General features: G+C 40.1%; 1 protein-coding gene across 2 annotated transcripts in view; it reads right to left on the reverse strand.

Annotated features, from left to right (window-relative positions):
* The window catches only part of LOC137623335 (TP53-binding protein 1-like), a 315,782-nt gene that overhangs the window by 82,908 nt on the left and 208,440 nt on the right, over nucleotides 1-24,434 (reverse strand). For both annotated transcript variants that reach the window (XM_068354144.1, XM_068354143.1), the window contains exon 8: nucleotides 11,939-15,786. In XM_068354144.1, the coding sequence (XP_068210245.1) occupies nucleotides 11,939-15,786 (3,848 nt within the window). The remainder of the gene's footprint in view (nucleotides 1-11,938; nucleotides 15,787-24,434) is intronic.

Raw genomic sequence — 24,434 nt, forward strand, 5'->3', positions numbered from 1 at the left:
ACACCAGGCAGGGAAATTTCCAATAGGCCATCACAAACCCAAGAAATTAAATCTTCGAGACTGATATTATTGTCCACTGTCCTTAGTCAAAGGAAACTCTACTTCCTCACCCTGAGAGATACTTCAGGGTTTGAAGAGAGAAAATTACCCTATAAATCTTTTAAACACAGAAAAGGCGGTAGGGTTGGGCACATATCCTCGGAGGGAAAAGAAACCAAGAATAAATTAATCTTTATTTGAAGCCAAATCTTCATTGTAATCACCTAGTGTACACAACATCTTTACTGTGTATATGATTAAGCTAAAGGTTTTGGCTTCAAATAAAGATTAATCTATTTCTTAACTTCTTTAGCCCTATGAGGATCCAAAGAAGCCCTCGTTGTTCATCTGTTCATGAAGCTATATAGAAAATTATTCCGCTTTCTGGTGGAGTTCCAATTTTCTTTCTATCTTTATTCCTTTATTATTTACACTATAAAATGTCAACTTAAGTTTGCAAGTGATGAACTTGACAGTGATTTTGTCCTGGTCGAAATTACCAGAGGGTTAATGTTGCCAGTTTCCTAAATAAGGTCAAGTCCACACTATTTTTCTTTGGTAATATAATATAATAGTAATCTTATTCTATAGAAAAATGTTATTTTCCTTAGTAAAATAAATTTTTGAATATACTTACCCGATGATCATATAGCTGCATCCCTGCTGCCCGACAGAAAAAACCTACGGGCGGAATACGCCAGCGATCGCTATACAGGTGGGGGTGTACATCAACAGCGCCATCTGTCAAGTAGGTACTCAAGTACTCGATGTCAACAAAGAACCAATTTTCTCCTCTGTCCCACTGGTTCTCTATTGGGGAGGAAGGGTGGGTCCTTTAATTTATGATCATCGGGTAAGTATATTCAAAAATTTATTTTACTAAGGAAAATAACATTTTTCAATATCAAACTTACCCGATGATCATATAGCTGATTCACACCCAGGGGGGTGGGTAGAGACCAGCATTACAAGTTGACATTATGAGCTAAGTATTCCGTATTTCATTTTAGCAGTTATTCAAAATAACAAGCATAAAATAAATAAGTACCTGGTAAGGAAGACGACTTGAACAATTACTCTGCCTTTTTAAGTACGTCTTCCTTACTGAGCCTCGCGATCCTCATAGGATGCTGAGCGACTCCTAGGAGCTGAAGTATGAAGGGTTGCAACCCATACTAAAGGTCCTCATCAAAACCTCTAATCTAGGCGCTTCTCAAGAAATGATTTTGACCACCCGCCAAATCAAGTAGGATGCGAAAGGCTTCTTAGCCTTCCGGACAACCCAAAAATATTTCAAGAGAAAGATTAAAAAGGTTCTGGAATTAGGGAATTGTAGTAGTGGAGCCCCCACCACTACTGCACTCGTTGCTACGAATGGTCCCAGAGTGTAGCAGTTCTCGTAAAGAGACTGGACATTCTTAAGATAAAAGACGCGAACACTGATTTGCTTTTCCAATAGGTTGCGTCGAATATATTTTGCAGAGATCTATTTTGTTTAAAGGCCACGGAAGTTGTGACAGCTCTAACTTCGTGTGTCCTTACCTTCAGCCAAGCTTGGTCTTCCTCATTCAGAAGGGAATGAGCTTCTCGTATTAACAGTCTGATAAAATAGGATAAAGAATTCTCTGACATAGGCAAAGATGGATTCTTAACTGAACACCATAAAGCTTCAGACGGGCCTCGTAAAGGTTTTAAAATAGAACTTAAGAGCTCTTACAGGACATAATACTCTTTCTAGTTCATTTCCAACTATACGATAAGTTTGGAATATCGAACGATATTGGTCAAGGCCGAGAAGGCAGCTCGTGTTTGGCTAGAAAACCAAGATGTAGAACATGTAGCCGTTTCGGATGAGAATCCGATGTTCTTGCTGAAGGCATGAATCTCACTGACTCTTTTAGCTGTGGTTAAGCATATCAGGAAAAGAGTCTTAAAGGTGAGATCTTTCAGGGAGGCTGATTGAAGTGGTTCGAACCTGTCTGACATAAGGAATCTTAGAACCACGTCTAAATTCCAACCAGGTGTAACCAAACGACGCTCCTTCTTGGTCTCAAAAGACTTAAGGAGGTCCTGTAGATCTTTATTGTTGGAAAGATCTAAGCCTCTGTGACGGAAGACTGATGCCAACATGCTTCTGTAACCCTTGATAGTGGGAGCTGAAAGAGATTGCTCTTTCCTCAGATATAAGAGGAAGTCAGCTATTTGAGTTACAGAGGTACTGGTCGAGGATACGGAAACTGACTTGCACCAGTTTCGGAAGATTTCCCACTTCGATTGGTAGACTTTAAGGGTGGATGTTCTCCTTGCTCTAGCAATCGCTCTGGTTGCCTCCTTCGAAAAACCTCTAGTTCTCGAGAGTCTTTCGATATTCTGAAGGCAGTCAGACGAAGAGCGTGGAGGCCTTGGAGTACCTTCTTTACGCGTGGCAGACGTAGCAGGTCCACCCTTAGGGGAAGTGTTCTGGGAACGTCTACTAACCATCGAAGTACCTCGGTAAGTTATTCTCTCGCGGGCCAGAGGGAAGCAACTAGCGTCAACTTTGTCCCTTCGTGAGAGGCGAACTTCTGCAGTACCTTGTTGACAATCTAGAACGGAGGGAATGCATATAGATCTAGATGAGACCAATCTAGTAGAAAGGCATCTATAAGAACTACTGCTGGGTCCGGGATAGGTGAGCAAAGTATTGAGAGCCTCTTGGACATCGAGGTTGCGAAGAGATCTATGGTTGGCTGGCCCCAGGTGACCCAAAGTCTCTTGCATACATCCTTGTGGAGGGTCCAATATGTTGGAATTATTGTCCCTTCCTACTGAGACAATCTGCTAAGACATTCAAGTTGCCTTGGATGAAACTCGTTACTAGTGAAAAGTCTAGACCTGTTGAACAGGAGAGGAGGTCACTTGCGAACTCGTACCATGTCAGAGAGTAGGTCCCTCCTTGCTAGGAGATGTACATCAAAGCAGGGAGTTGACCGTGTTCACCTCCACCACTTTGCCTTGAAGGAGAGACCTGAAGCTTTTCCAGGTCAGACGTACTGCCAGAAGCTTCTTGCAGTTGAAATGCATTGTCCTTTGACTCGAGTTCCATAATCCCGAGCATTCCCTACCGCCTAAGGTCGCACCCCAGCCTACGTCCGATGCGTCTGAGAAGAGAAAGTGGTTGGGAGTCTGAACAGTCAGGGGAAGACCCTTTCAAAGGTTGATAAAGTCCTTTCATCAAGTCAGACCAGACTTATCTTTCCGGAAACCGGGATCGAGACCGCTTCTAGCGTCTTGTCCTTTTCCAGTGAAGAGCTAGATGATACCGAAGAGGACGGAGGTGTAGTCTTCCAAGTGACACCAATTGAACCACGGATGACAGTGTCCTAACCAGACTCATCCACAGCCTGACTGGGCCGTGTTCCTTCTTCAGCATCTTCTGGATGGATAGCAGGGCTGGGGGTTGATCGTCTTGTTCAGCCATGTCCTCATCAGAGGGTTCCTCATCCGAAACTGATGAGGAAACGGCAACGGAGTGGGCAACGTCTGACTCGCTGAATCCGGTCGCACTGGTGGATGCGTGACGGAGCCGGACACAAGATCATGGTACTGCTGCACAGTCTGTGAACTGTCAACCATGGGGACGCGAGGAAGTACAGCGACAACCCGAAACTGTCTAGACTGTCTGGGTTGTGCAGACAACCCCCTACCGGGTTGATGAGGTTGCCGCACTGCGTCACAACAAGTCACCTCTGCTGGTTGTTGAACGTCTTCCTAGTGACACACTGAACGTCCACAACCACCTCCGAGAGTCGCTTAACGTCAACGTGCGACTGGCAACCCACACTGGGTCGCACCGGTGGAGGAACCATCTCAACTGGCGGACGTGAGTAGGATACCTCAGCGTCAACAGGGCGTACAACCAACCGGTAGGAAGGTTGTTGGCTAGAAGGTTCATCTCCGTAAAAAATCCTCTATCAAGAACTAAGCTTGGACTGCATGTCTTGCAACAAAGCCCATTAGGGTCTATGGGAGCAGGTGTGGCAACAGACGGGATTAGCGACTGAAGCGGAACCATTACCATCCCTGGAAGCATGTTATGCTTTAATTAAAGTCCATAGGAGGCTAAGCAGCTTAAGGCTCCTCTCCAAATGACAGAGTCCTCAAGGGAATATCAGAAGGAGGGAGAACAGCACTTTCTCATCTACAGGAACCATGTCCGAGAAAAGCTAGGTTATCTCAGTGAGGGTTTCACTGGTGCATAAGCAGCAGACCAGAAGGCAACGTTATGTAACTGCTTGACAGTCTGTGAACTGTCAAAAACTGAACTGTCAACCACAACAGGTGCGTGAGGACATACAGCACTGGTGCATAGTAGCAGACCAGAAGGCAACGTCATGTAACTGCTTGACAGTCTGTGAGCTGGCAACAACCAAAGCTGTGTGGGGAAGCCTCAACTCCTGACTGACTAGTCTGCTGCGGGCGAGTGGCGGTAACCACAGTGGGTTGCGGAGGCTGACACACCGTGTCAAAACACGGCAGCTTGTGGTAGCTCACGCACGGCAACGGAGTGCTCCGTGTGTCTGTGGGAGTCAGCATGCGTCTGGCAGGGTCGACTGCGCATGGGTGGAGGAGCTCTCACAACAAGAGTGTGGGAGCAGGCAGCCATGCTGGGCGCACAACCGTGGCAGGCTGTAGGCCAACGGGTGCATCGTCAACCTTCTCCGCAGTCGGAGTGTGGGAGCAGGCAACAACCAAAGCGGAGTGGTGGTGCGTGGTGGGGACTGCCGTGGGTTGCGGAAACTAACGCATCGCGTCAAAACATGGCAGCTTGACTCCACCTTCCCACTGCTGATGCGGTAGCTCACGCATGTTAACGGAGGGAGCCGCACGTCGGCTAACGTTAACATGCGTCTGGCAGGGTCGATCGCGCATCGGAGGTGGAGCTCTCCGCAGCCGGAGTGTGGGAGCAGGCAGCCTCAGCGTGAGCTGGGCGCACAACCGTGGCAGGTTGTAGGCTAACGAGAGCAGTGTAAACCTTCTCCGCACGAAACTCCTGCATAACCGCAGCTAACTGAGTCTGCATAGACTGCAGTAAAGACCACTAGGGTCTACAAAAGACGGCAACAAACGGGGCTACTGTCCGTTGTGACTGAGGGTCTAAAACAGCTGGTGCGGCAACAGACGGAGTTACTGCCTGTTGCGGTACCACCTTGCCTCTCTTGGGAGGTGTGCAGTCGTCGGATGACTGCAGCGAGTCCGAACTGACCCAGTGGCTACACCTAGGCCGTTGGACTTGCGCGGAAGGGACCGACTTGCACTTAAAAAGCTGCAAGATTTGGTCCATGGTTTCTACGAGAAACCTCTTCCGCAGACGAGGAATAAATGGGCTCTCTCGTCTTTGTGTGGGTGGGGCGATCACGTCGGCAACGTGTGTAGATACACCCGAAACCACGGAGGGAAACGTCTGTTCGTCGATCAAGGCCTGTGGAACCCATAAGTCCTTCGACATTACTTCTCCCCTGGGCTTGGGAGCTTGTAAGAGGTCCCGGACTAGGTGAACAACTGGCACGAACAGACGAACCCTCGAACGCAACACTGTAACACTTTGCGCATATCACTTTATCACTTTTGATTTTCTGTTTGCACTTATTTCACTGAAATCGAAACTTTAACTGATTTCTACCTGAAACACGCAATCCTATCCTTCATTAAAAGGTAGTAATTGCGAAAATAGTTTTACAATGCAACAGAAAAACATAATTAAAGATAAAGAATTCAGTGGCTGGAAAAGAGACTAAACACTAGATAAAATAAACTACGTTTAAAATCTCTCACCGCATAAAGCCTGGGAACAAGAATAAAACTCTAAAAACGTTTTACCTTCTTCCCCTACAGCGACTAGGGAGAAGAGTAAAAAACGAGAACAACGTTACCCGCTTGAACGAAACGTTTATTCTCTCCTCTCTCCCTCCGTCTCTCTTCTCTCTTGACTTAGAACCTGAGAGAAGAGCCCAATTATATATCATTAAAACATATTATTTGCTAAAGGAAAAAACTGAAAGGTTTCCCAAATAAAAAGTTCCTTTATTTAGAATTTTAACCATTTAAGCTAAGAAAGAATGAACGAAACGCTAGAATCGGTTTACTCTTACTGCAACGTGAAACCGTGAAATACTCTCTCTCTATCGTAACGATAGAGCGCATGTTGAACGTTCTGAACGTCAACAACTGCGGAGACTAAACTAAACGTTAGTTCATCTTTGAAAACAGTACGAGACTATCAAAGAAATTCTTTCATAAAACATTAAAATTAAAAAAGTATTAAATTCTTAAAAGGTAAATACGATATGACGGGCTCAATGTTAATTAACTTCGGTTCCAAGTAAGGACCGCCTACTATTAGGAAAGGTCGCATATAAACAAACATAAAAATTAATTTTTATAAGTTTATAATAAATGGAAAGTTAATCGAAGAGGCCTATAAAGGCGGAGAGATATAAAATAAATAGATCTATAACTTGTTAAGCAAAATTACCAAAAACCTAAACACACTTCCGTCTAAGGGAAGGGTCGGCCATTTAAAAGTGAAAGAGAGTCCATACTCTCTTCGTCACCAACACTTCCGTCTAAGGGAAGGGTCGGCCATTTAAAAGTGAAAGAGAGTCCATACTCTCTTCGTCACCATAATTAAATCTATCCAAAACGAGTTCAAGTTTTGAAATGAAGATAAAACCCCTGCATAGCGAAAGCTCAAAACTGGAATAGTGTACTTCACCAAACCGTTGTGAAAACAAATCCAGTTAGGGACGGCGTATTTAGTAGGTCTTGCCTGTGGCACGACAGAGGGAAAATTGGTTCTTTGTTGACATCGAGTACTTGAGTACCTACTTGACAGATGGCGCTGTTGATGTACACCCCCACCTGTATAGCGATCGCTGGCGTATTCCGCCCGTAGGTTTTTTCTGTCGGGCAGCAGGGATGCAGCTATATGATCATCGGGTAAGTTTGATATTGAAAATGACAAATTCGTAGATAATTTGAATTTTTCCTAACAATACAAACCTTAGCTATTTAATAGGGGTATTACTTTCAGCGTAGCTGAAATGACGAGCCATTAAAATTTAATGAGGGTTTACTACCCACACTGCTAGTTAGCGGGGGTGGGGGAAGGTAGCTTGCTCCCCCCCAACCCCCACACACACACCTGTGCTTGAGCTCACTTTGCTTGGAGGTAGGACTTCAAGGGGGATAGGGCTGGCGGGCAAGTTTGATTAAATAGCTAAGGTTTGTATAGTTAGGAAAAATACAAATTATCTACAAATTTGTCATTTGTTCCGTAACTGGAATATAAACCAAGCTATTTAAGAGGGGTGACTCACCCATTGGGAAGGGTGGACGTCCCTGCCAATCTGGCTTTTTGGCTTTGCCCGGGGGCTCGTTATTTGAGTGTGTAAGCACCCAAGAAATAAGGAGTCCCTGCACCTCGCTAGAACCTTGCTACGCAAGGACTGCGGCCTACGCAAGCTGTGTGTGAAGGTATGAAGAAGTGTGACTCGTCCTAGGAAGTTGTTCTGAAGTTCTTTAGATGGAAACTTGTAGCCTAGGACTTTCCCAATACCACCTCGATCCTGAGGGGCACGCGGGGAGTGTGTTGGGGTGCATCCGTAGGAGAAAGAGCGCGCGGGCATGCAGGAGAATCATGATGGGCGCGCGGGAGAGTGTTGGCGTGCGTCTGTAGGAGAAAGAGCGCGGGCGGGCGTGCAGGAGAATCATGATGGGCTCGCGGGAGTGTTGGCATGCGTCCGTAGGAAAAGAGCGAGCGCATGAGAATATTTGCGTGCGCGGGCGTGCAGGAGAATCATGATAGGGGTGCGGGAGAGTGTTGGCGTGCGTCCGTAGGAGAAAGAGCGTGTGTGGGCGTGCAGGAGAATCATGATGGGCGTGCGGGAGTGTTGGCGTGCGTCCGTAGGAGATAAAGCGCGCATGAGAATATTTGCGCGCGCAGGCGTGCAGGAGAATCATGACGGGCGCGCGGAAGAGTATTGGTGTGCGTCCACAGGAGAAAGAATGCGCGCCATCAATGGCTGTCAAGAGCGAGGCGAGGATGAGAGAGGACACGTTCGTCTACCATCCGAGCCTAGAGCGAAGTGAGCTCAAGCACAGGCGTGTGTGAGGGGGGGGGTAGCACGCTACCCTCCTCTACCCCCGCTAACTAGCGATGGGGTAGTAAACCCTTGTTAAAATTCTAATGGCTCGTCATTTCAGCTACGCCGAAAGTAATACCCAATAAAATAGCGTCGTTTGTATTTCAGTTACGGAACAATGGGAAAATTCTTGATTTTAGTGAGTAACATTGACATTCAAAGTTCCCAGAGAAGAAAGTAATATAATCATCAGGTGAGTATAGAAATAAGAAATTCTATTAATAAAATTGTTTTTAGTAAAATCTAACTAGGATTACAAAAAAATAAAAAAATGTCCTATTTCTATCTCTCAGAGATTATTTTCTAAAAACCAGAACAGCTAGGTTATAAACATTTTTGGGAACATGGAATATTTGCTTTTTGCAGTGGATTAACAGTCTCCCATCATTACAGTATAAATATTAATTTATATTATTTATAAAGTTTATCTAGGTGTGCTATTTCATATGGATGTCTTTATGAATACTGTAATTCTAACTTGAACTGTACATATGAAATTATAGCCCCCTAAATTTCAATCTAGTTAAGTCCCCATTTACACAAGTTCTGTTAACACGATTTCAAAGCTACACGAGTTGGAATTTGTTGAGTTGAATTCTGTTAACACGAAATGTCTGATGTTACGCAAGTTGAATTTCCTGCCCCACACACACACACACACACACAGAGAGAGAGAGAGAGAGAGAGAGAGAGAGAGAGAAGGGGGAGAGAGAGAGAGAGAGAGAGAGAGAGAGAGAGGGAGAATTCACATAATAACTAATAGACTAATAGAGGCTCTTTGCATCAATAGGTGGAGGAGGAGATGATTATGATGATGATGATGAATAACTAATAATAATTACTTTAAACGAAATGTATGAAAACAAAATAAAATTAATTGTAAATAAATAAACATGACATTAAAAGGAAAAATATGTTACGATCAGTTATTTATTTATTGAAATGAAAGAAAAATGAACGGTTAATTTGTTTGATATGCGTAGTAGCATTGAGTCCGCACATACCAGAGATTACCGTTCATTGTCTTTTTTTAACTTGGATATGTACTTATTGATATAGAATTAATTGTAAATAAATAATTATTAGACTAATAGGAAAAATGTTACAATCTTCTATTTCATCACCGAAATGAAAGAAAAATAAATAGCTAATGCGTATGATATGCCTATGTTGTAGCGTTCCTAAATACCACGTAGTACAATTCATTGTGAATTTTAACTTAATATGTACTTATTGATATAATATTAATTTTAAATAAACAATCATTAGACTAAAAGGAAAAATAGGTTACGATCTGTTATTTATTAACCGAAATGAAAGAAAAATAAATCGCTAATGTGTTTGATATGCACACGTCGTAGCATTGTGCGTTCGTACTTACGATAGTTTTGTTTAGTGTGTTTTTTTTTAGCTTAAAAATATACTTAATGATATAAAATTCATTGTAAATAAATAATCTTTAATTAAAATGAGAGAGAGAGAGAGAGAGAGAGAGAGAGAGAGAGAGAGAGAGAGAGATATGGGGACGGGAGCGAGGCAGGTGACAGCCAACAGTGGTGACGAGAGTGATGCGTTATAGTGTGAATGTACAGTCGGCATCAAATCTGATGCAACAAATTGTACGTAGTTTGTTAGAAACTCTCGTGGGGCTACCAGTTAGTATATTTTATTCCAATTATTGTCATCCTCTTTATTTGATAATAAGTATCAGTGATTGACTATAGAACCATTTTCCTAGAGAATGCTCAGTTTTAGTTCTATAATTGTTTATCAAAAGAAAAAATAAAATGATTTCCCCCGTAGAAACATATGCATCATTCAATGTGTGATATTGAGCGTTCACCATTTAGTGGCAGCAGGAACCGCCGAGTGCATGAACATTGGCCTAATGTTACGCCGATTGCATGACCAATGGCCATGTAATTGTAAATTACATTTATAGCGCTATATCGTAAACTACTGTATTATGATTTCTTTTTATAAAGCCCAAAGAAGTTTATATACACGTTTACCTAAATTTTAGATAATCTAATACTCGAGCTATGCCTGAGTGCCGGAGTCACCACACACACACACACACATATATATATATATATATATATATTACAAAACAGAATATGAAATGTAAATCTTTTTAAGTAACATGATACGCGAATGTAAGATTCAACAATACATTTTTTACGTATTCCTACTAAACAATTTATAAAGCTCATGGTAATGAAACCTAATTAATGGAAAACCATGTTTAGGCTACAACCATCTAGATATTCAAACAACTCATTTTATTATATAACAAGCTGGAAAATATATTTCCTTGATTATTGAAATAGGCCTAACCATTTAGTTAAACACGCATATAACTTGGATTTCGTTTCTTCAAACCATATTGTGTCTTATTTATGTTTCATTTAACTCGATACTAATTTTTTTTTGTTTTTTATCAAAAGAAATCATAACTTTCTGTATAATGCTATAAAAGTAGAGAACTAATTTACAAATCAAATTATCCCTTGCTTACGCATTTGGAGCCTGCCTACTGATATCAACGGTGAAAACTGATATCACATTGTTGCAGATGTTTCTACGAAGATTTTTTATATATATAAACAATTATTGGAACTAAAATTGGCCATTCAAATGGGAAAGGCCTTCTGTTAATTACTGATACTGAACTTATTATCAGATAAAAAGGATGACAATAATTATAATGAAGCATACTAATTGGCAACTACGCGGGGGTCTTCTTGGCCAAACGTTCTTCTCTCAAAGATCACTATGTTCAGCTGAAGGCTGCGACTAAGGTTAATGGGGGGGGGGTGAGGACTGGGGTCATGGTCCCTGTCCAAGTATTACCGACTGGCGATGAGGATATTAGGGCACCACCCCCCACCCCACTAGTAGGCCATGGCTGGTGATTCATAAGTTGGGTAAATATTGTTACGTTTTTTGTTGGTCTAAAGAGAAGCCAAAGCTCAGGTAGAGTCTGAACGGCCGATTCATAAATGCGAATATCAGAATTACCAACCCACCCAACTTCTATGTTGAATTTACGTCCTTACGGTTGATTATGTTTAATGTTTCGAAGATTTTCCTTTTATACTTTAGTTACTTGTTTGAAATATACATCAGTAATGTTGGTAATCCTGTGTTGAACGAATTTTTTTTAATTGTTTCGTTACTATTCTTTGAAATAATTACTATTACGTTATTTTTTCTTATGATTCTTATACATATCATAGATAGGATATGTGAGCATCTTATGTTAGCCTATTTTACTTGATAAGAGTTTTCATTATAGGGAAAAAAAATAAGTTTTTGAGATACGCGTTGTAGTTGCCAATTAGTGAATTCCGAACGAAATCCTCTGAAATTTGTTGCATCAATTTTGACGCCGACTGTACATGGGTAATAACTTATTTTACTATAAAATAAATATAAGTAGAGTACGAATATGAGTTTTTATCGTTTCTGTGACCTTCAATTATATTAATAATGTGTTTATTTAAGTGTCAAAGTAACAAAATCCCAAAATAGACTGATTTTGCCAAAGGCCATGATTTTGCCAAAGGCCAGGAATGTAACACCCTCTATTACCATTATTCCTTATGGAGAAATTATGTTCCAGTAACACGATTTCCATTAACAAAACCTCTCCAGGAACATAACCCTCGTCTTAACGGGGAGTTAACTGTTTAAAGAAAACTAATTTGACTTACTAGAATGTCTTCCACGCTTCTTCAAAGGTGTTTTTGGAGTTTCCTTTGTGCATAGTTCTTCTACGTTTACAGGCTGTGGAGCCTCCGTTGTGCTACTGTGGGGTTTGGCTTCAGAAGTGTTGGCAGCACTAGTTAATTCAACTTTTTGTTCAGTCTTCGTAGATTTTGGCGTACGAGACGTTCTTGATGATCCAGCTCGCTTTCTACTTTTCGGAGTACTTGGTGCATAACATGTATCTAGTTCACTCTCACTTTCCTCTCGTAAAACTGATAAATCTTGCTTTTTGATGCCTTTACGTGCTCGACTTGGTGTCTTTTTACTGGATGGAGAATAAATTGATGCGGTGACCATCTCATCAAATTCTCCCATAGCAGATTCACTTGAATCAAGGTTTTCATCGGCTTTTCTACTATGAGGTGATGACAGTTTGCTGGGAGTTCTGCGACGAGTTCCAGCGACAATATTATCTAGAGACACATCTCTCCCTGGGGAAGCCACCATTGAGCGGAAGTGATGCCGTGCTGATAAGAGTTCTTTAGCTTGTAGCTCTGTTAAAAATATATGAGAGTGGAGAACACGTTCAGTATTGCCTCTGTCAGTTTCTATAATATGGAAAAGAGTTGAACCCTCACGCACATGCCCTCTGACAACACCCAGATCATTAAACTGCTCTGTTTGGTCTTTGACTAAGCAGAGATGACCCCTTGGAAGTATATCTGTTGGAAGGACATATACATCTCTGACTGAAGCATCGTGCCGATCAAGCGTAAACTGCACATGCCAACGATTAGTGCCATCTCTTTCCTTTAATAGAGCGGAGTAAAAATTATTGTCAACGAACCGAGCAAAGACTAGCAGACCAGGTTTCAAATCTATTTCCCTGACTCTCTTCAAAACTTGTGCCATTTGTCTCTCTTGATCTGCTCCCATATGGAAAAATACTTCCTCCTCCTCTTCAGAAAGAGGAGCTTGTGAGTTTTCAATCAGTTGTCGTACATTTTCAGGCAATGATTTCAGCATACCAGGTAAGGAAATATTTTCACCAGTTTCTCCAGCATTCAAGGATATTTCTGAATTTTTACGCTTTCTTGGACTTGAAGGCTTTGCAAGAGTTATTTGTTCCTTGGTTGAAATTACTGGTATATCTTCATTTCCACTAAACTCAGCATGAGTATCTTCACTTGAGGACCTGCGTTCTCTTCCTCTACCCCTACCTTTTCCCCTCCCTTTCCCACGACCTCGGCTCTGTCCTACAGAGGGGTCAACTGGTTTACCTCGACTAGCAGAACCCCTGCCTCGGCCACGTCCTCGTCTCTTCTTTTCTTGCACGGACGGCACATCATCACTGGTTGACGTGGAAGAATATTTATCTTCTTTTAATAAATCTTTCTGAAGTAAATTTGCCTTTTCAATATTTTTCCCTTCGTCTAATGTGACTGAAGTAGCACCAACTTTACCACTCTGATAATTCCTTGCAGATACAGTGGGAACAGCAAAATAACCATCATCACGTCTTCTCGCCAATTCCAGTTCCTTGTCCCTGTTTTCGCGTGGTGGGGAGGGCAAAGTAACAACACTTCCAATGGAAAGTCTGGTTGATTCTGTAGTTGAATACATTGACATTCGATGTGAAGACCCAGACGAAGAACTTTTATCTGCAAGGTACCCAGAACCTGACGATGATGATGTTCGTGATAATAAACTCACATCTGACATTCTACGCAGATTGGCCCCATGAGTACTGCCCCCGGAATCCAAGATTTGTCGTAAATTCATTTTTGAAACTATGCCTTGTTCTTTTTCACATACAACAAAACAGTTTTCATTTGTAACTGGATGCCTGAATTCTAGAACTGGATCTTTTATGATAATAAACACCTTATTTGTCAAAGGATTTTTGTACTCCCAACCTTGAATGCTTATTGATCTTTCCTTATAACCAGACTTCCTTAGCTCATCAACTGACAAGAGGCTGTCTAAACCCATTAATGCCTCAATATCTTGCGTGCTGGCTCCTGTTCCAGTATTCATCATTGAATCGGGACTCTTTGACGACTGTACCACCTGTTCTGGCGTACTTTCATGGGATTTTGAAGTTTCAGTCATAACCGACACATGCGGATCCTTATCAATGTCACTCCCACCATACGCAGATATATTAGGACTAATGCCTTGACTAGTATTTGGAGTAGAGGACTTGATCAAGCCTTTAATTGCAGGAGATGATTGTACATGGGACTCGGCTTGCTGCACTAGTCCCTTTGCTCTGAGCCTTTTCCTTTTACGAACACTGCGTCCCTCTTCATCACTATCACTCTCTTCAGCTAATATTTTTGAACTTTGCAGATCAGCATTAGAAACATCCACATTTTTACAAGAGGCAAAAAGCTTTGTACTGGGTGAGCATACATGATGAGAGGGACCCAAAACTGGAGTTACCTGGGAAGATAATGGTTTCTGTGATCCAGAAACAGGGGTGACTTTAATTTTGTTGCTACTTGCATCATGATCATCTACAGGCATTTCCACGCATTCTAACGAAACGTCACCATTTGAGCCTGAAGACTTCTCTTCTATTCGTTTTTCAACTTGCTCACCGCGTTCTTTAACAGCATTTGCTGCTTTGACAAACAGGGAATCACTCTCATGCACCACCATTAAATCTTGAGTGGATGGGGTCAATATATCTGGCATTTGCAGCCTTGTTACCGAACTCTCCATTATGCTCTGTTCATTGGGCCTTGCCTTATCAATTCCTATTTTTTGTGCACTCACTGAAGTCTGACTTTCTTGACTGGCTTGAGTCTCCTCAGTTTGCTCATAATCTTCTATTAAAGATGGACCCACCATGCGGCTGCCAGACTGATTTCTTGACTCAGAAGACCCTGTAATTGGTAATGATATCAAGGAATCAATATCTGGTTGTGACACTAAAGCTGGTTGACAAATTTCCTCCATTTGTGTAGCTGGAATTGTATTATGATTATTCTCAGTCTCCTGATATCCTTCTTTGTTACCTGAAGACATTATACGCTCAGGGCATCTTAAATCTTCCGAGTTAGATATGTGTAGAGGGCTTTGCGAATGAGGTTGTGATACCGATTCTCCAGAAAAGATCTGCTCTTCAGAACATTTTTTATCATGATCCTCAGATGGAGAGTTACACTGAGTACCCGAGAGCATCAAATTAAAATCTTGAGAACCAACCTCATCTGTAAAATATGATTTTTGTACTTTTGGCTTTTCATACAAAACTTCAATGCTCCTGTCTTTGTCTTCAATTATTTCTACATCACTGTCATCTTTATCAGAAACATCTTTGATATCCATGTCCTCTGCAGTATTCTTTGATTGTTTCCTGGCATTTTCAGCATCAGTGTCACTATCTTCAGTATCCATGTGATGCTGGGTTTGTTTACTCATGGTATAAGTTCCATCATCTGCCTCTGAATGAGATAAACTTGGCAACTCTAAATCCTCACTCATTTCTTCTGTATAGAGTCTTTCTTTGGATTTACTTTTGGTGGAGTCGTCTCCTATATTAAAAGGTGTGTGCTTCGAAGCACTAGAAAACTGAAGAGCTTTCATGACCCTGGAATGTGGGTGCTGCTCTTTCGGACTAATTTCCACATCTTTCTTTGTTAAAGCCGGGTAATCCACATAGATCTTGTCTTCGCAAAACTCATTACTTCCACTGCTCTCATCCATCCGGGGCAATTTAAACGGAATTTCCGATGATCCAACATCTTCGTTATCACTTAGCTTACGTTTCGGTGGACTTGCAGAAGGAATGTCTACCATAGGTGGTGGTAAGGAGGAGGAACTCAACGGCACATCACCATATAACCTACAATGAGAACACATTTTTAAAAAAAATGATATAGTGTACAGTATACAGTAACTAGTCAATAAATATAGAAAAAATTTGCACACTGTATATTTATGAATATGGTCTATGAAAACAAGAAGAAATAATTACAAATATATCTATCTATCTATCTTTCTATAAATATATATATGTATGTATGTATTCTCATGTAAAGGACAACCCCATGTAATGGACAAACACCAAAAATTTCCTTAGTAAAAGCTTTTCTATCATATACAGTACTATACTCCATGTAATGGTCAAACGGCAATTTCAAGGCCAGACTAATATTACTACACTTTTATTATGAATATTTTAACACAAATACCATAATATCTATTCACAATAACATCTTTACTAAAAGCTCTTAGTATAATTACTTATCACTTGCATGGGTAAATGAGTTTGTTTGTTCGTTAGGATCGGCAATCAAATGTAAACAAAACATTTTCTGTTTTAGGTGGCGTTCTTAGGAAAAACATGATACAACAATGCTCTTATTTCATTTATTTTAAATTCCTGAGGATAGAGTGAGTGAAACATTAATAACAACATTACTATTACATAACCAATACTTGGTAAGATATCAGTTGCTGCAAAAGCTAACGTATACATGTGTAAATGCATTCGTTTGTTTGTTATGATCGGCCATTAAACGTATACAAAGCAATAGTTTTGGTTTTATGTGGCGTGTTTAGTAAACACTTGATATAACCTCGTCTTTATTTCATTCATTTTGGATTTCTGATTTCTAAATATACAACAAAAGCATTTCAAAAAATTTGGATGAAACAAAGGATGATACACTATTCGAGGATGACAATGCTAGTAGTGCAAACAAAAGTAACAAATGACAGTGTTGATTTTGATGGTTTGTAATTTAGAAGTTAATCAAATAAAGTTTTTTTTCTTAGTTTAAACTTGTTTGCATCATTGTTTTCCAGTATGCCATAGTATAGGTCCCATTAACCTGCAAATTTTTAGGTTTCGAACAGCCACCATCTCCCGGCAAATAATGCAAACAATCCTAGTTGTCTGAAAATAGTTTTTAATGACGGAAGTATCGTAATAAAAGATAACATTAATTCTTATTTCTATTTTAAACACATAACTACAGTATATGATTATACTGAGCATATTATATGCTGTTAAGTCAATCCTTCTAACCATGTTAAGTAGAAAAATTAATTACAGATATGGAAAATTCTAGATTTCTGACAATTAGGCTAGCCTACTGACAAGTTCACACAACAGTTTCCGGTAAATATTCTTATTTTACTTAAACATTAAACTATATACCATAATCAAAATGAGTATATTATATGATTTCAAGACAATCTTTCCAAACTACTAACCTATTAACAAACAATGTGCAATTAGAATAACCTAACAATAAATTTTCATAATTCCAAAAGTATCTCTTGTGTGAACCCTGTCTTTTTTCATCCAAAACTAGTCTTAATATATATATATATTGGCTACTTTTCCTCTTGGTAAGGGTAGAAGAGACTCTTTAGTTATGGTGAGCAGCTCTTCTAGGAGAAGGACCCTCCAAAATCAAACCAATGTTCTCTAGTCTTAGGTAGTGCCATAACCTCTGTACCATGGTCTTCTACTGTCTTGCGTTAGAGTTCTCATGCTTGAAGGTACACTCGGGCACATTATTCTATCTACTTTCTCTTCTTGTTTGGTTAAAGTTTTTATAGTTTATATAGGAAATATTTATTTTAATGTTTTTACTACTCTTTAAAATATTCAATTTTTCCTTGTTTCATTTCCTCACTGGGCTATTTTCCCTCTTGGGGCCCCTGGGCTTATAGCATCCTGCTTTTCCAACTAGGGTTATAGCTTAGCATTTAATGATAATATACATACATTTATATATATATATATATATATATATACATATATATATATATACATATATATATATATATATATATATATTTCAAGGGCCATCAGACCAAGACATGAATCAAACAACAGAAAGATGCTCACTAGGGAACTATGCATCCTAAAATGCATTCCTTTATATTCTGCCCATTTTGTTAGATCCTTTTATATTATTCCAACTAGGTTGCTTATATTTTCTCGCTGAATAACATATACCCAGTGCTTTTGACATATACTATTTCATGCAAGTAACACTTGGCTTAATAAGAAAAATTCACCTTTCTGAGAATATATTTTGCTCTGTGAATTTTATAAGCTTGTCCTGACTTACATTTCTTCTAGTTCTATGTGTAATGTAAATGACATTAGTATCCCTGTTAACTTATCTTCAGATAACCTATCATCATCAAAGTGTGTATGACCAAGATATATATACAGTAGTTATATAATGTACCCCAGGGGAATTCTATATTACGAAAAGTTAAACTTAAGGGGACCGTCCGCCATGTCCGCCATTTTTTTTTTAATGATCCAAAATACACCATTTCTATATATGTTTTAGACATATATAATACCTTCATCACATTAAAAATTTCAAGTCATTTGATTAGAAACTTTGATTTTTTAGCAAATATAATGATTTAAAAAAAAAAATAGGTACATTTTCCCCACTAATATGACACCAGTTGTATTGAATCTTATACCATATAAACTATTTTATAAACCGAATAATTCTGTGAGATGGAATTTTTATTTTTGTTTTTCTTATAAATTCTTAATTTTTTCCTTGTTTAGACGCAAAATAATCGTGAAAAAGAAAGTAAAAAGAAAATCAAGATTAAGTCACACAATATTGTGGGATTTTTACTCCTCTTTTCAATTATATCTTTCTCTCTAATATTGAACAATAAATAAGTGAGAAAAATGTACCTAAGTATGAATATGTATGTTTTTGAGTTATGAGCTCACAAAGATTTGCAACAAATTTTTTTTTTCTTTTCTTAAAGAAATTGAGATAACATTACTATGATAACCATTATTGTTTATTCCTACATAAACGCACCCTAAAGGAGGTATTTGTACCTTAAGTTTACTATTACACTTGGAGTAGGGATGTCATGAGTTTCCAGCGATCTCTCATTGTTGCCAGTGTTTTAGTTAGCATGTTTCAGCTTTCTACTCTAATTCATGTTTCCCTCACTTCTTGGTTCTTTTTTCTTGTTCTCTGCTTACTTTTTGTTCTTTCTATGACCTTAGGTAGCACTGACCTTGCTATAAAGTTCCCAAGGACGTTGTGAAAACACAATGTACATACGAACCGCAAGTAAACAAACACATACATTACAACTTCTATACGTCTTTGGAAACTCTAGCTGCTGTCCTCGTAGAACGTAGATTACCAATGCCTTCCATTTCTGCTAGAAGTACGAGAGAGAGAGAGAGAGAGAGAGAGAGAGAGAGAGAGAAAATCATGAATCATTTTATACTGAGAGAATTTAACTTTGGAGTGATAGCATTTGATTGATCTAGATGGCAGTTCTAATTTTGAGAGAGAGAGAGAGAGAGAGAGAGAGAGAGAGAGAGAGATCATGAATCATTTTATACTGAGAGAATTTAACTTTGGAGTGATAGCATTTGATTGATCTAGATGGCAGTTCTAATTGAGAGAGAGAGAGAGAGAGAGAGAGAGAGAGAGAGAATCAACCATCATTTGATTCTAAGAAAGAGTTGAGCATTGGTATTACAGTATTTGTATAAATGGCAGTTTAAAATAATGAGAGAGAGAGAGAGAGAGAGAGAGAGAGAGAGAGAGAGAGAATGCAAAATTATACAAAAAGACGATTCCATCAAACTCAGTCATGCAGACGATGCAGTAAGGATGACGTCATCATTTAAAGACCGCTATATCTTCATTATTTGAAGAAATAATTGACTACAGGGTATTTGTTTTTTCTATAACCTTAAGTAACATTGGCCTTGCTATAAAGTTCCCTAGGACGTTGTGAAAACCCAATGTACATACTAACTGCAAGTAAACTAACACATGCATTATGCATTATAACTTCTATAAGTCTTTGGAATCTCTGGCATCTGTACTCGTAGGACGTGGATTTCGTTCACCTACCCTCTACCAATGCCATCCATTTCTGCCAGACATACGAGATTTCGAAAGATAACTGAAAAAATTGCTACATATATGCAAAAATGAACACACAAAGACGATTCTGTCAAACTCAGACATGCAGATGACACAGTAAGGCTGATGACGTCGTCATTTAAAGACCACTATATCTTCATTATTTGTAAGAATAATTGGCTGAAACTTCTGGAGAACATGTACGATATCTTTATGCATACATAGAAGCAATAAAACGATTTTCGATTTCTGAATGTTGCTATGTCAAAACACCATGGCGGACGGTCCCCCTAAGAGAGATAAAGCTAAGAACTATGATTCACAAAATCTAATTGCTATTGCTTGAAAATTGCGATGCTACAGCAGTGCTTATCCAGTTTATTCATTAAATACCTAAGAAACTGAAGAGGACGAGAGTTTATAATAATACTGTAAAGGTACAGTAACTAATTATCAGTATTGTGACAATTTTTATAAGCTACTTCATAATATCAATCAAGCGTCTAAAATCTTTCAATCATTACCCAGGTTTCTTGCCCAATAGATTTGTTCTGAAATAATATATAATGGATATGCAAGAAGGTGGAGGACAGCAGCCTTGTAGAAAACCAGAGAAACTTTGAACAAATGATTGCAAAAACCGAAGCAAGACATGTTATAAAGAATCTTATAAATTATGCTTTGATTAGTTACCCTAAGATCAAACCATTGTTCTCTAGTCTTGTGTAGTGCCATAGACTTTGCACCATGGTCGTCCACTGTCTTGGGATAGTTCTCTTGCTTGAGGGTACACTCAGGCACACTATCTATCTTAGTTCTTTTCCTCTTGTTGCTTTTATAATTTATATACGAAAGATTTAAAAATTTTATATAATTTGTATTTTTCCCAGCAATACAAACCTAAGTCATTTAATTCATTTAATGAGGTTACTACTCATCATGTTTTCTATGACCAGTTCAACCAAAATTTTGTTGATTGCATCATGCATCATGCTGGATAAACACAGCGCATGAGCAAGAAGCATCCAGGAGGTTGCTAGTGTCTCTTCACAACACTCACCTTGCAGGGTGGTTTGAGGCAGGACATTTGGTAAATCACCCAGGTTTGCATAGCTAGGAAAAATACAAGTTATATAATATTTGTAGTTCATTCCTATGGGAATACAAAGTTGTCATTTATGGGGAAGTCTTCCTTGGGAGGTAGGAAATCTCCGTGAAGTTAAAGGTAAAACCTTCCTCTCTGGACTATCTAATTACCATAAGTAATAGCAAGAGATCAATCAAGAATTATATAGTATAGTGTGGCTAAGAATCAGATTTTTACAGTTAGGCAGATATGCGAGAAATATTTAGCAAAAGGTAAGGAGGTGTATGTTGCGTTTATGGATCTAAAGAAAGCTTATGATAAGAGTTGATAGGGAAGCAATGTGGAATGTGATGAGGTTATATGGAGTTGGTGGAAGGTTGTTGCAAGCAGTGAAAAGTTTCTACAAAGGTAGTAAAGCATGTGTTAGTTTAGGAAAGGACGTGAGCGATTGGTTTCCGGTGAGAATGGGGCTGAGACAGGGATGTGTGATGTCGCCGTGGTTGTTCAACTTGTATGTTGATGGAGTGGTGAGAGGTGAATGCTCGAGTACTGGGACGAGGATTGAAACTGGTAGACGAGAATGTTTCTCAGGACGGGTAATATCTCCCCGGAGAAAAGGTACCGATAGTAATCCTGGTTCGGAAGAAAATAACTTCTTCATGAAACAGATAAAATCTGTTGGCTCATGTCGAGATATCTGGTCATCCCCAGTCAGGGCTGTCTCCCCACCAAAGTAGAGCGGGAGGACCCTTGTTTCATAGACTAGTTTTCCTGGACAGGGGTATGAGCTACAACTCATAGCCCCATCTCCAAAGTGCTACAACTCATAGCCTCATCTCGAAAGGTAGATGCTTAATAATCAAATTCCTTGAGGTTAATTGGCAAAGATAGTGGTTGGTACCTCAACTCGAGTAGCCAATACTTCCGCAATAAACAAAAATAAATTATGCCAAAAATTACTAACCTAAAAATGGGGGAAAAAAGGTGGGTAGGGGGAGGGAAAGTCCAAAGAAGCTTTCCAACTGCTTCCTGCACAGTTAGGGGACCTGGGAGGCTTGCGCCAGTCTGGTATAGAATACTCTTGAGGAAGAGAATATCTAGTATCGAGTCTAACAGTCATGGATGCCTGCTTCGACATCTACACATTGGTGGCTTACCTAGACAAACTAAAATATAGAATAAACAGTAGGGAAGAGAAGAAGGGACATAATTCTGAACATGTCAATTTCATGTCCAGAGACTGGACCTCAACTGGTATTACTTCTTTCCTCAATACAAAATCTTCCCCACTGTGGAGGCATGCTCTTACACTAATAAGGGCATTGGGTCTCTGGTTCCCGTTTCCAGGGGGAGAAGATCGAGATCCTCTGGTTTGAGTAGTATGAAGTCCTGGGTGCCTGTAAATCTCAAACAGACCTCTCTGTAGGCTCTGTACAGCAGGTCTACCCTTTGTTGTTACTTCTCTTCTGAAGTTGCTTGTTTTTGTCTAGTGATCCTAGCTATCACCGACTCCACTTCTGACTGGGGAAGCAGATATAAGTTCAGCAAATCTTTATTCCTCAGATTTAGTGCCTAAGCCGGGGTTAGCTGCTCAGCGCATCTGGTTAAGATTGTGTCACGTCTTTAAAGGACACAGTTCCCCATAGGGAAATGGTCTGAAGCAGTACGAATTCTAGAGCTGCAGATCCTGCTCATGCCAAGTCTTTAAATCTTTGTAAGGTATCCCGATCTCTAAGATCTTCCGTCATTGCAGAGTGCAATATTACTCTAAACCAAGGGTCAAGCCATGAACTGGCATGGATTGCAGACATAGCTGCTGTCTTCATGTCCATCATTTCTGGTCCTAAAATACGAAAGTGAAGGCCATCATATTCTCTGTTTGGGTGGACGGTACTAAGTTTGGCAAGTTCTCTGGTAACTACAATGGGCTCTGGAAAGCCCCCTAGGTTGTAAAAATATCCTTTAGCACATACAGAGACTGAGGTGGTAACTCTAGGAACCTGTTGACTTTAAAGAGAACTTTCCGGGCTGAAACCTGATTGTTAAATCAGCTTAGCGCCTCTTCTGTCAGTTCCGATAGTTCCAGGCCACAATTAAGTTCAGGAATCTGTGCTTGCGACTGAATCTTGTCTTCCCGATTGTTTTCATTGACAAGATTCTCTAAGGTATACTTTGTCCTGTTTCTTAGGCAAAGCTTGTGGTCATCAATTCTTTAAACAGGGTTAACTACAGAACCCTGATCACCCTTTCTTCATTTGTAAGAACATTACAGTGAGATAAAGGGGCGGAGGCAGGTCTGGTGAATCCACTTTCTTGATCATCCTCTCCCACTTTGGGATGTACTTCCTCCCTGCCTGGTGCATTATAAGCAAAGGGCTTATTACCTAAAAGGCCTCTTTTTCGTCTTCGATGCAGACCTCTTCTGCACCTTTTTGTCAGGCTGACTTTCAAGTCAGACTAACGTTGCAGGCGTGTGATAAAAGTGTCCTTTCCTACCTTCACCTTCTACGTGAAGGAGGAATCCCCGAAAAATCAATCATCTTATGCTCAACAAGCCTGTTCGTGGGGCCATGATTTTAGCCACCATCCAAACTTCCCATGAAGGGAGCCTCAGCCTTTCTGAATTGCGGAGAAAAATACTCGTGCATAATGCTAGTATACGAACTGTCTTCGCAGGGAATATCCTGAGATGAATAGTGGGTTTTCCTTGCGCAAGAAGAAAAATCTTCAGTAGAGGCAAGGTTGATGCGCGGGATGACATCATCATGCCTTGAGATGGTGGTGGGTTCAGCGTAATCTGTCTGGATTATTCTCCTGCTTAAATCCTAAAAAGCATAGGTATCAGTGACACTCCTACTCAACTTCCCTACTCTAGGTAGGGAAGAAGAGGGTGGGGTGAAAAGGAAGTCTTGGGGTGTGACCACAGGTAAAGTGTTCCGACTGCCCCATTTATAAGCTTCTACAGATCACTTAAGACTTTGTAGAGGAGACCTCAGTTTAGGGGCATCAACGTCATAAAGCATACCTGGTTCCTGAGTATGTGTTGGGAAATGAAGGTTCTTCCCATCCAACACTGTTGCCTTTTGACTTAGGGGAAAAGCTTACCCAACTCTAGGTTCCCTTTAGCGAGATCGTCTTATAGAATACATCTGTTTGATGATCATTCTGTACAATGTGCTAGGACCTGAATCCTCAAGGTCTCATTGTGTGTATTCAACTCTCTATTGATGAGTGTCTTTTGAACCTAAAGCTTCAGCTAACTCTCGACATGTAATATTGTAGGGAGGTTCTCGCTGCTTAAGAAGAGATTGTTCTCCATCTCCCATTGGGAGGAGACTCGGCCATGAAGAAATCTCTTTCAGATACCTATGGCAAGAGGCACAGCTCTATCGCTGGGAGGGATACCAATCCTTGCAATAATTACATGGATATTCTCTTGAACCCCTCTTGTCTAGACAAGAGAATCAAGAAGGGAGTGTCTCCATGTCCATCCAGCTCAAAAAGACGCCA

This window comes from Palaemon carinicauda, chromosome 30, assembly GCF_036898095.1.
Source record: "Palaemon carinicauda isolate YSFRI2023 chromosome 30, ASM3689809v2, whole genome shotgun sequence".
Taxonomy (NCBI): Eukaryota; Metazoa; Arthropoda; class Malacostraca; order Decapoda; family Palaemonidae; genus Palaemon; species Palaemon carinicauda.